The following is a 13566-nucleotide window of genomic DNA, read 5'->3' on the forward strand; positions in this document are numbered from 1 at the left end:
GAAAATAAAAATTCGTTTTATTTGATTACGTACAATTCACAGCGACAGAAAGAAGAAGTCGTAACACTGTGTCGAACAGTAAAAAAATTATCCTCAGCAGCATTGGTCTGGAATAAACAAGCAGCAATTCGATATGGGCTTGAAGCCAATTGGTTCAACTATGCTTTCAAATTATGCTTCTCTCTATAAATTATCGGCTTCTCTATATTTTGGTTCGGTGGCAGTGAAGTAGTCTTCGAGGAAGCCCTGGAGAAGAAATGGGACGAATTAAAAAGTAGCAGGTTGCTCACAGAAGATAAAACAACGACTGTGAAGCATAAACGTACCTGGATATGCTCAAAAGTCGGACGAGCCATGTCGTCTTTATGCCAGCACTGCAGCATCAACTCATAGAGCGAGTCTGGACAAGCCTGTGGTTTCGGCATTCTGTATCCTCTATCTATCATGTCCAACAGTTCTCTGTGAATCACACCTGAATAAAAATGTTTGTTCTGTGTGTCGGCGACAGCAACATTAGACCAGCTTCATATTTACCAGGATAAGGCATCCTTCCTTTTGTGACTATTTCTGTTAGCAGAATTCCGAAACTCCACACGTCCGACTTATTGGTGAAAGGACCATACGGCACGGCTTCAGGCGCTATCCACTTGACTGGGTATGGAACGGTACAATTGTCATCAATTAGGCTACGAGTTAGGCCAGAATCGGCCAGTTTACAAACTCGTTGCTTGCCGACAAGTACGTTAGCAGCACGGATTTCACGGTGGACAAAATTCATTCTTTCGACATACGCCATACCGGCAGCAATCTGTGAAAATCAGGACTTTGACAACAGAGCAACTATATAAGTATTGCACTTGAGATGCTGACCTGAGCAGACATGTCGATTTGCTCCGGTAATTTGCTAGTCCTGCCGTCTCCGTAACACAAATAATCAAGCAAACTTCCGTTGCAAATGAATTCAGTCACGATACAGATCGGTTCCGCTGAAACCTACAGAAATCCGTAGTTGGTAGAGGGCTCGGCTGCGGTTGATGCTTCATTAATCGAAACAAATGTGACAAGGTTTCAGCAATGTCTTTGCATATGCGTTATGGCCTGCTCATATATTACAACTTTGAGCTGAAAATGCGTCAAAAGGGTAGCTCCGATCGATCAAAACAATTCCATCTTCTCACCACAGCATAAAGACTGGCGATGTTATTATGGCGCAGCATCTTCATGGTCTTGGCGTCTTCCAAGAAGTCCTCCGGAGACCTCATGCCCGGTTTATATGTTTTAACGGCCACCTCTGTCGTGCCATTCCATAAACCTGTTTTCCATCAGGAGTAGAAACATGAATAGGACGTGCTATACTTTGTCCTTGACGTTTTTGCGACATATACGCTACGCAGAATCGTGATATAACATACACACGATCTGTGCACTGCATATATAGGCTATGCATGAAACATGAGTGTGTGATGTATAGGCTTACATGTGCCGATGGACAAGGTCATCATCATCATCATTGGTTTATTATCAATTTTATCAGTTCAATACACCACAAAAAATGCGATACAATGAATAGACAGGAAGATGTCGAAGCGACTTGGATTTGTCTATGGAATCAGACACCCACCTTGGCCTAGGCGAAGTAAAGAGGAGGCATGCACACTGAATGAAAGTAAAGAAGACAGTATGGAAAAAGAAAGCGACAAGAATAGGGCGGCATGTCATGGGAAGCGAGATCAATAGGTGGTGGCGTTTTCTTCATTTTTTCAACTATAATCGATTACCAATACTTGCACTGCTGTAGGCCTATTGGTCGTTATTAGGATTGCATTTCAAACAAACGCTGTTTTAAAGCACTCTGTTTGAAAAATAATTGTTTATTTTTTCAAACGTTGTATAATCATGACATATAATTGTGTAAATACTTTCGAAAAACCTGTAGTATGAGCCTATACGGACGATCTGCATCCATTATAGTCGACGTATACGATATGGAGTGGCTGGAACCTTCGAAATCGTCGTCGGTTCGAAGTTATAGCAAGTAGATATAGGTCATTGGTACGGAATGGGTGTTCTGCTGATGATGATTACCGACCATAAAAATGCTGAATAACGATGTGTATTGTGTAGTCCTGGTTAACGATATTTTTGGTCTGTCTATGACAGCGGTCGGAAGCCCTTTTCGTCGAAGGAGCCATATTTACCCTATATTTTCAATTGGTAATGTCATGTCACTGTACCGTCACAATTACAGATTCGTGACGTCATCGTTTGAAAACAAGGACCATGGTTGATCTAACTGCAACCCTAGTCGGTATTGATTATGATTACAAATCACGATTACCCCATCTCTGCTTCCCAGTTCTAAGGAATACCTTTCCAAACTTCTCCGAACCTTCCGGCCCCCACTTTCTTCTGCAGTTTAAGTTGTTCTCTCGGAATTTCCCACACATCCTTTGCGATTCCCATAGTCTGCGGCTTTTCAGCAATCGGACAGGATGACGTCAGACAGCAGCACAGACCATCCGGACTGCCTACGCGGCATTATAGAAATCTGATAGGGTTTATGCGTAGCGTTCGCATTTGACCAGCAGACGTGAGTTTGCTTGACTCGCCAAAATAAAGTGAGATAGCCTCAGTCAGTCAAATATTGAAATTGGTACCGAATCAAAAGCACCACAAAATTGCGATATAATGAATAGGCAAGGACAAGGACACAAATTTGCCTAATACTGTGCGTCTTGCACTACCTGGATGTTGATTTCGAATGATTCATAATTCAGTTAAACTCAACTCACCCATATAGTGTTCAACGAGACTCTTCAGTGAATCGAATTGCGCCCTCGCATTAATATAAAATCCCCCGCTGTCAGGTCTACGAATACGATAATGCGCGACACAAATGCCACGAGACGCATCTTCAGATTCCAGTATAGCTAACGAGAACGTTTCTGGAATTGATAAGATAGCGAGTCAAATTTAGCAAACCTCCATCAGGATTAGGGCTGATAACCCGAACAGTGCAGTCATGGACTATTTCTACAATCAGCAAGAATGTAATATCACTGCATACAGAAAAATTAATTTGACCACAAAAAGGACGCAGCAGTTATGTGCTAAATACAGGTTCATACGAAAATATCGTTTCCATGATCTTGTTGTTTTCACACTAAGCAACAGTCACTTCATGCATGCTGATGGAGAATGTATGCCGTTACCTTGATCAGATTCACTTTCCCGAATCAGGAATGTACCTCTCGCATTGCCAGGGCTGGTTAGCAGACGCTCTGAGTCCTTACGACCAATTTTTCCGAAGAACCAACTATTTTGAATAAATTGAATTTTGAATTATTATTAATCAAGACCATCTGTATTGGCGGATGTGAAAACAGAAATTCATAAGATATTTCCAATAACGGAGAGTAGCCTTCATATCACGATTGGATTGTGGTCCAATCATTGACGCATTACAACCGGACATGGGGTAATCGGGATTTGTAATCGACAATTACAGCATCTTCAAGTAGGCGTATTCATAATACAGCTATTTAACATATTTTATCTACTTATTTGAAACGGAACGGTACTCAACTTTTGTATTTATACGAGGCCTATGAAATAAACCGAACATTCGTCAACAAGGAATATAGCTTCATAAAGAGCATGCAAATAGAAACCGCAAGAAAGGTCGGCATGCAGCAGTTACCAATAACGAAAAAAGTCATGGAACATAATAATATTCATAAAATATTAAATTTCAGTTAAATTTTTATTCATTTGGATTATTAAAACATCCATGTCGAAGTGATAGTCTCACTCTTCTGATTCCAGTCCTCCAACCGGTGCGATGTAGTTACTCGGCACGTAGCCCTCCTGATTGCTTTTTAGTGTCCTGGCATTCCACCAGTCACCCTCACTTAACACAAGAACCAAAATTAACGAAAGCTTGCAATTAGCTAAACGGATGAGGATTAAGTATATAGCAGCGACTGTGATACCATGTAATCACTAATCAGTGTTGTATTTAACAAGGGCCGATACGAACGAAGTAGCATAAAAAGTAGGTTGTGACAGTGAATGAATAAATAGGACTGTTAAATCCGAGCACACCGTATAATGGACACCTGCTCAAGCAGAGTATCATCTCTCACAAGCTCGAAGTGACTTACGTGTTGTTGAGAATCAACAGATGATCGCCTTTCTTAAACGTAAGATCACTTTCAGTTCTTGCGTCATAATCATACAATGCAACAAATCGAGGTGCGTGACCTGTCCATGATATGTTTCATCAGTGATTCATCTATGATTACTTACTATTCATCAGAGTCAACAAGGAGATGGATCATTGTTGATGAAAGTACACCGAGTAAGACTCGTTGTCTATAAAACGCAAGTGATACTTTGCCTCCCTATAATTGCAGCAGGATCCGCAAAGAATATTACTGCACCAATTTATCAACAACACAATGCCAACTTGTTTTGAAATGCCCTGTAATGGAATGTAGCCATTTTTCGAAAGCCATCAGTTTAAATAATGAATCATCTGACCAAACAAAAAAGTGATACTCAGCAATACCTTGCCGATTTAATTGTGTAGAATTATCATTGGTTGACGGTTGATTCCATTGATTCTTGGGGTGCCCAGATGGACAGCTTTGATGCGCATTAGCAGACTGCGACTGATCTGCGTCTTTTTTCTTGAAAATACTTCTGAAGAACTTATGGATCTTTGGCATATTGCCCCAATTAGCAAAATAGACTTCGCTAAACTTACTGAATTTACCTGAACAAAACATCAGCGGATTCTAGATCGTCAATATTACTAACACTCCACTCAGCCTTTGGTTGGAGCATGTAATCATTACTAATAAACAGGGTCTATTTGAAACATGAAATAATTCAGACAAGTTGAGGGACCGTTTGAAGTAACGGCGGTATATAACTCGAGACGGGATGAGCTGCAAGTCAGCTGTTGCTAAATGGCATAGGAAAGGAGCGGCCAACCTTTTCGGCCAGAGGGTCACATTAGATTTACGAACCATTGCGCGGGTCACTTAAATGTTGATGGCCTTTTTTAAGTCTTCCGATAGGAGTGAACCGGATTAGGTTTTGAACGCAAGATTTATCTTACGAATCAAAATCAATAACAAAACTATACGTCATGAAAATCACGCGAAATTTGTTCAGCGAGTTAATGAATGCATTCGCTCAATCATATTGTACTTGCATATATTGCGGGTCGCCTCTGTATACCGCTGGGCCCATTTGGCAAGGACAGGATTATTCAGCGCTTTGGAAATATCAACATCGAAGATTTCGGCAAACATGCGTCAGTCGTTTTGTGCAAAACTTTTATCGCCGACTATCTTTCTGCGAGTGCAGACGCGAAGTTGCATGTTGGACGACAAGTTCTCTAATAATTGCGCGTGTAGTTAGATTCGTTTCTGTAAATTGGAATTATTTTTAATTTTTAGGAAGGGGTAGGCTACCGATACTAAAAGCAAACAATCGAGTGACCATAAATCGCGCGAAATGCTGAGAAAAATTTCAAGTTAAATAAATCCGCCACGAAATATTGTAAAATATACAAAGATCTATACCAGTGGTTCTTAACCTTTTTTCTTCCAGCGCCCCCTTTCAAAAATTATTGTGCTCCAGCGCCCCCCAACTTCATATTGTCAGGAATGTAATAAAGACAATGAGTAAGAGGGAGGGCCGTAACAGCACCCCCGTAAAAACGATTGCCTTGCGCACCCATAGCGTTATAAACCAAACTTCTGAGGGCTTCGCCCCCACGAATCCCATGGCGTGACTTCGATGGTCAGCAAAGTTTGTGTGGCCTGGTCGCCCTAGGTACCAGAATTTTCTATAATGGATGAATGGTTAGGTGGTAATCACATCGCTATAAACTTCTTATCCTCTCAGCCCACGTAATCAGATTTACCAGTAGCTCTGAGTGAGCTGTTGTATAGGAAAATAAAGGGCACGTAATTAATAATTAAACATATTCGGGCGTGCCTGCAGATACAATTATTCGTTACCAGGGCCGTAACAGCACTTCGTCAGCCCCCCCCCCCCAAACAAAAAAAGTTGGTCCTGGGCCCCCATCGGGTGATAAACCAAACTTCCGGGGGACTTCACTCCCAGACCCCCATTAGGCAGTCCGCTATTTGCTGATAGCCTATTAGGTATCTACATTGGGTGTCCATTTACTGAGGCAGCTATTCTCGCCTAGTCGCATGAAGTGCGAAAAATTTCACTAATTAATGATTGAATTGGTCAATATCATCGGGAATTGCATGTAAGTTGAGATCAATTTTTATCCTCTCTCTGCTCACGTAAACACATTTACCGGTAGAGCTGAGTGAGGTGCAATGTGCCCTCTAAGCTGCGCACGTGCGCAGTGCTGACACGGTCTCTGCGCACAGAAAATCTACGTTGCACACAATAAATCCGGAGTTATTACCTTTTTTTAATCGTTACGCACTGTTGTCCAAGGGTCAGCGCAGTGAGTTGTTGAGTGTGCGCAGACTCATCAAAACTTGAAGCGAACATTGTGAGGTTTCTTGGAAACTGTAGAGCCCGTTATTAATAATTAAACATATTCGGGCGGGCGAACCCGTTGGTATGACTTCGTTGCATGATGTTATTTCGTGACCCCCTGTCTGCAATATCAAAAAATATAGAATAGCTCAACGGGGATATCGCCCAACAGGAATATCCCTGTCGCCCAATCGTACTAAACTAAAAGACGCACACGATTTCAGATTGGTATTTTTTCACTGACACATAATTTTTCCCTGCCAGATGGAATTCGTCTTCCGGTTGTTTAGATTGCCAAGACAGGAACATTCAGTGTCAGTCATTTAGGCGCCCATGGACAATTAAACCTATATGTATTTTGAAGGCTATATGTAACGAAGTTTTCGTTGTTAATTTGCTCTGAATACTCATTAAGGATATGTCCCATCACCACATCATCTACTGCGAAGCCATTTTTCTCCAGCGCCCCCCATACCGCCCCCCTGAGCCCAGCGCCCCCCATATCGCCCCCTGAGCGTTTCCGCCCCCCTTCAAAATCGCCAGCGCCCCCTGGGGGGCGCTGGTGGCAAGGTTAAGAACCACTGATCTATACGAAAAATGTGTCGGGCCCCGGGATACGCCAATGCGTCGGGCCTGGTAGGGTTGTGTTTAAAACAAAAATAAATTTAAAACTAACATGTTTATAACAAGGCCCTTGTTTAAAACACGTTTTTTTAATTAATATTATTATTATTGTTTTGTTTCTTTCTAAGTCATGACGTCACGCATATTATTGTGACGTCATAGTGGATTGATATTAAGACTTGAAAATATAGGGTAAATATTGCTCCTTGGACGAAATAGCCAGGGATGGTGTGAACCTCTGTAAGGTTCAGGTTCGTGTGAACGCGAACTTTTTTAAAAGGTTCTGTGTGAACACAAACGTGAACCTCATGACGTCACGTGACATCATATTGCTAATTCCAACCCTATCTTTCAATGAAGTGATAGCCTATTAATGTGTACAGTGTACACGATACCTAGCGACGACTTGGGCCACATAATGCAACAATTCTGAAGTACATATTGGCATTTTAAACGTCGCTAAATGCATCAACTGGGGAAATCAAAGGATATAATACTCCCATAAAATCAAGATCTTTCGTCGCTTTGCCAACAATTTCGACGAGGATTTACCAGGGAATATACGCTTATTCCTTAACGGTCGAGGCCAGACCGGACAATGTATTCGGTGTCTGAGTATTGCTACATTGATATTGAGCAGAGTGTAAAATGGGTTTCTATACTTGCTACCGATATTACCTCATTAAGAAGTTATACAACAGTAGCCAACTCCTCTATCGCACGGATTTGGATTTAATGATGCAGTAAAGATATGAAGTCAAGATTGACCCCGTACGCCTTCTAGAATTTTTACATCAGAAAACGATATCAATCTTATTGATTGGTTGAATAAGCATCCTTCGCTGACTACGTGTTGTGTGATTGCGGGTCAAGCTCACAGCAGAGAGTCACTAAATATTCACAAACGGAAAGCTAAATAATTCGAGCAAACTTTTGTAACAAAGCAAGTAAAACTTTTGAGATTGTCAAGGTGCATGCTCGTTTAGTGTTGATTTTTAATGCTGCCAGCGCCATGCATGGAGTGGCCCGCAGTTAAAATGCAATAAATTTGAACCAATGATGTTATAATGAAGTGAAAATTGCAATATATGAAAAAGGTTCACAGTGCAGAACCTACCAAGGTTCTGTTGTGAACACGAACCTCTACATTTCCGAGGTTCACACACAGAACGCGAACGTGAACCTCACGTTCACACCATCCCTAGAAATAGGGTTACAACTCCTGGACCAAAAATATTTTTAACCAGGACTACATCGTCTTGCAGAAATTTTACGGTCGGCTGCCGTATTGTCATCTTCAAGACATTCATTCCGTACCAATGATCTATCTACGTACTATAGCTGTTGAACCAACTATTTCGAGGGTTCCAACCTTCCAACCATCCCATATCGTAAACGTCGGCTACATTTGGTGGCAGAGGTGATCAGTAACGAAGTACTTCTACTTTTTGGAAGTACTCAAGTAGTTTCCCTCTACTTATGGAACTTACTCAAGTAGATCTGATTTTCTCTACTTCTACTTCGTAATATTTTGTGACTTACTTACTTTTCGCTATTTTCAGTTGGTTACGGAGTACCAACATTTAATATTCATAAAAGTCAAGTAAAGCCAAAATTTTTGTTACGTTTCGCGTACAGTAGTTACGGAGTGACAAATATGCTTTCACGAAAGTATCAGTGAATATTATTTAGGTACCAGATTGTTTATGGGTCCGCTCATTGTCGTCCATATCAAATATTTCATCACAGTAAAAATGGCTCACCATAATGTTTGAAACTACCGTTTCGAAATCTAGCAATTACATATCCTATCGTTATCTAGCGGCCCATGTGTCATGCTAATCTGGAAATTCCAGCTTTTTGGAACGTTACGCCTGTTTTAGCAGATCACCTTCGAAATTTTATGGACAAAAGACATGAAATATATTTTCCGCTTCTTACAAGTGGTATTTGTATTTCACTTTAAATCCCGCGTATGATACTCGGAGTATCATACTTTGAGTTTTGATTGCTTTCAGTTCTTTTGTCGGCAGAACATAGATGTTGAAGCATAAACACAGGTGTAGTAATGCCTCTATTTTTCGAAAATAAAGCTACACTAGATCCACAATATTTGTTATTAACGTATACTAATCGCGCAAAGTGTTGAAACCGTATGCGATACAACTTCTCCGTATTGCTTTTCGCCTAAACTTGGGGCCTTATAATATGAGGTAGGGCGCCATGCCATGATATTCTCTAAAACGGAGTCTTCTAGTAAACAAAGGGTTAGTATCGCATTTTCATATCAATACCACGATTTGCATCCCATGATGCGAAAGAATGCTTATTCTGTCGAAATTTGATGCCTCCTGGGATACATCAATACGAATCAAGCTCTCTACACCTTCCGCATAGCTCAATTTGCAGCTTTTGACATTCCATGCGAAAGAATTAAGACTGCTTTTAAAACTACTTACTTACTTGAGTAGATTTAAAGTCATTCAATTCTACTTCTAGTTCAAGTAGTTTTAGGTGGCTTACGGAGGAAATAATACTTCTACTCGTACTTGAGTAGATTTTTTCGTCGCTACTTCTACTTCTACTTGAGTAGCCTTCTTGACTACTTTGACCACCTCTGTTTGGTGGTAATCTTCGTCCGTAGGCTCATACAACATGTTTTTGGAAAGTATTTACACAATTATATAACTTGAAGCATTTTTTAAAAAGGCTTTGTTTAAAACATGTTTTAAACAGTGTTTTAAACACCATTTCTTTTAGATGCAACCCTAGTATAGTCGGAACTGATATTTTAGTAATCAACAACCAAAATTTCGCAGTCAGACTTTGAATTTTTGCTTGGCCTTGCGAGTTCATATAATAAATGACCTGAGTAATTTATTTTTTTAAATATAATTAATTTCTAGAACTACGTCTTGGGACACGGGTTGGCCGCCCCTGACATAGAAGGTCAGAAAGTGCGAATTATAGTTTCGTCATTCCATTGTTACGTAGGGTGGCCGCAATATTGGTCTCAACACTGCGGTAATCTCATACGCAAATTCGCTACACCGGCGCATTCCTCTCTTATATATATCTGACGATCGCGAGATTTAATGGAATGTAAATTCTGCTGTCTAAGTCTGTTGCATGCAGATTGACGAAGTTCTGAATGTATATCATCCTGTCTAATATTGGATGATATCAGTTCAACTCACGCACAGCTGACTAATACACAACGAAACCTGTTCAGTGTTCATACAGAGAGCTGGTGAAATCACACTCCAAGGAAAAGAGTCACTTCCGAATATTGTGAAATCGTGAAGATCAAAATAAAACACAGTATCAAATCGAGGATACAGAAACCCATCCACATGAGTGATCGTCAATCACAGGGTAGAATTACAGTTAGCAACCAAAGTTCCAGAAGATTCCGAAAACTACAGTATGAGTATAAAACAAACAAGAATCCTGCACTGCATAAGATACACAGCATTTCAACAATGTTTTGTACCGATGCGAAGAATCGCCTCCACATTGACATCATTATGCAGGGTTATCAGCAGTCTAATCATGTGTCTACTCATGACTTGATTCGAGTAGTGATTTTGTTGGTGACTCAGTCATTTTCTTAAATATGAAAAATGACTTGACTTGAAACAATTTGTGTATTGACCCAGCCATAGGCGCCGACTTACGAGGTACAAAATGCTCGTACGAAATGCTCAAACGCCCAAGTGATTTGTGACCAGTAGTTAGTAATCAGGCGAATCGATGCGACCTCGTTGGAGACGTCTTCGATTTCGATACGCGCGTGTGCCAGGCACGTATAGCCACGGTGGTTTCGGGGGTCCAACTTCCCTATTTGAAACGCGAAACCCCGTCATTTTGAAATGATCATTCTAACTCTAATATTCAGTTGCAATTCAATAATTGTGTTATCAGTGTTCCGCGCGGCTGACTTGCGAAAACCGTGTTGTCAATTAGCGAGAAGAGTCGGTGATGATGTTCCGCCGAGATGGTCGCGAAATTAGGTCATTCATTCTCGAGCGCGTGGCATTCGTCGCTAGCCTGCTTTATCGCGTCTCGAACAAGCCTGGTATCGCAGGCTTGAACAATCGCATCTGCAATAGGCTCAGTTCACACTATATCATCGCTTGCCTGCGCAGTACGCAATCGCATCTGCATTGGCGGCTTCGGCCTGGCGTGCACGTTATCATTGCTGGCCTAACTATCACGTGTCGGGCCTAGCATGCTTTGGCTCCTATCTCTCGCTGGTTTGAAGACAATGTGGTCGAGTTTACGCTAATTAGTGATTGTTTGATGTCATATTGATTAAAAGGCGACATCGCAAAACTGAATAACATCGAATCGCTATACAAACAGACTTTAAAGTGCGTAATTGATTCCCGCTAATACTTGAACGTAATGATCAGAAGATGTGTATCATGGTTTGAGTTCTCTAAGACGACAAAGGTTTGAAATCGGTGCCATCAAGTTCGGATATTTTGATTTGCGAAAACTGTCCCCGAGACTGCGTAATACGCGCGCTAATTGACAGCACTCCCCGACTCTTTGGCAAGCTTATCATACGCCTAAAATCGTCAATACCAAGAGATTATATGATCGCCATTTACACATGTAGGCTACTTAAGTCCAATTGAATTGATGCTATATTGGTAAATTTGAAAAATTCCTAGCACTATAATCTTCCGACTGGCTACGCGCTTAGCGTGTGCTGATAAGCACCGTCCTAGATCTCCTCTCCCGACTAGGCGCCTGATTAGACGTTATGCTTCTCTAAAATCTAAATTATTTGCGCCAATATTCGTTTACAAAACCATTCTTGAGCTAGCTAGCTTCGTGATTGTGTTGGTAATCGGAGCGCGAAATTGGAGGGTGTGTTAATGTGTGCCTGCAGATTGGAATCCATTTCTGCGCATATTCGTTTCTCTAGCAAGGCTTTGCGAGTGACATGAATCGGGCAATGCAGCAATACAGCGTAAACACCGATATAATGAGAAAGCAATTGGCGCAACGAAAGCTACTCAATACGGTGTCAGACCCAAAACCCATTCGTCACTATACTATTTAGAATACACGCTTTCTCATTTGTCATCATCTATATTTCTTGTTGTCTGTTTGATACATTCGTACTCCGAAATTGTCGCAGAATGTCATTTTTCAGTCTTCCTTTCGCTATTATTAACGTGCAATAGGCCATGTCATGCCATTGTCAAATATTGATGTATCATGAGATCTGGGTGGCACAAATTCTGAACTTATTCGATTCGTTTGAACGGGGGACCTTCTATATTCCGATAAACTTGATTATTGGATGTACTCGTATCGAGAACAATAATATCGAATTTTAAAATATTAGGCATTTGGTAGACAGTGGATTTCTATTGATAAGATCGCCGCGATCGCGGCATGCGCCCGGAAGTGGAATTAATTCTAGCCCAGGGGTGGTCAACCTGCGGCTGTAGAAGGAAATTTGTTATCCAGCCGTCAACAAGTAATTCAATTAGTATTTGTTGGTGGCCGGCGACATGCAAATTGAACTAACGAATTGACTCCCAAATTTTGAGAGATTTTAATATATTTTAAAATTCTCTTTGTGCTGAGCGCGATTTAATGATACTTCGCGAACGTAAATCGGGGAATGCACCAATGCCGCCAAAATCGCTGTTTTATTCTGCAAACAATCGCCGCGATGCGAGTTACTCAACGCTAAGCCAGAAACCGCATGAGACAATTACTGATTGGATGCGCGATTTCGCGTTTGTAATCATCATTATTGTCTGCTTGAAATATTGGAGAGTGGTCGTATGTTACTTGGCAGGCAAGTGCGTAGTGTATTTCGTTACTAACACGGCGCGTTGCGCGTGAATAACATTGTTGCAATTCCAGATTCTCAGTGACGTAAATTCTAATTTTTGTTCGATGCATTCCGTCGGACGGACTGGTAGTGCAGGCCGCAGTTATACTTTCGAACGATCGTACCGTTTTAAGATTCCATTTAATAACTTGACTGCATGGTTTGATATTAATGAGTGCAGGGCCGATATTAAAACGTCACGCGAATGGTTTAACTATAGAAATTAAACCGTCGGCAACGACCGATTTTGCAGCTTCGTTCCGCTTCGCTGAGGCTGGAGTAGAGAATTGTTTTGCGTAAGCGACTGTAGGATTTCTGGCAATCCAAAAGCTATCTTCCCGAGTGCAGAAATTATTGAATCTGGTCTTGATCTAAAGCTACTGTTGCACCGATTCCAAAAAATATAAATTAGAATATGATCAGGCACTGATCCACCTAGAATCCGTCCTCCAAGTCTGAAATATCGGCATTGTTCGAACAATCGGAGAGTCGTAACAGGTCATTGTTATGGCCATTGTGTCGCGTTATCCGATTGTTCTGAACAA

General features: G+C 41.2%; 1 protein-coding gene across 1 annotated transcript; it reads right to left on the reverse strand.

The window, feature by feature from the left end:
• LOC145448427 (tyrosine-protein kinase yes-like) lies at window positions 1–5715 on the reverse strand. Its single transcript, XM_080326818.1, has 11 exons — window positions 4571–5715; window positions 4164–4263; window positions 3812–3910; window positions 3213–3316; window positions 2793–2945; window positions 2370–2528; window positions 1179–1312; window positions 871–993; window positions 535–808; window positions 327–472; window positions 1–246 (listed from the first exon to the last, which is right to left on the reverse strand). Exons 1-11 carry the CDS (start codon window positions 4788–4790, stop codon window positions 184–186), a joined length of 1575 nt encoding a protein of 524 aa, XP_080182944.1. The 5' UTR covers window positions 4791–5715; the 3' UTR covers window positions 1–183.
• Window positions 5716–13566: the final 7851 nt, after the last annotated feature.

Source organism: Botryllus schlosseri, chromosome 10 (assembly GCF_051294905.1).
Source record: "Botryllus schlosseri isolate E-star chromosome 10, Bs_hap1, whole genome shotgun sequence".
Classification (NCBI taxonomy): Eukaryota; Metazoa; Chordata; class Ascidiacea; order Stolidobranchia; family Styelidae; genus Botryllus; species Botryllus schlosseri.

What these genes read in the sequence shown, in the direction of transcription:
- LOC145448427 (XM_080326818.1), bottom strand. Translation starts at nt 4,790, where the DNA reads ATGTTTTGTTCAGGTAAATTCAGTAAGTTTAGCGAAGTCTATTTTGCT. An exon ending in GGAAAGTGAATCTGATCAAG is followed by an intron (nt 2,946 to 3,212) that starts GTAACGGCATAC and finishes TATCAATTCCAG; the next exon opens with AAACGTTCTCGTTAGCTATA. An exon ending in CGACTTTTGAGCATATCCAG is followed by an intron (nt 247 to 326) that starts GTACGTTTATGC and finishes TTTCTTCTCCAG; the next exon opens with GGCTTCCTCGAAGACTACTT.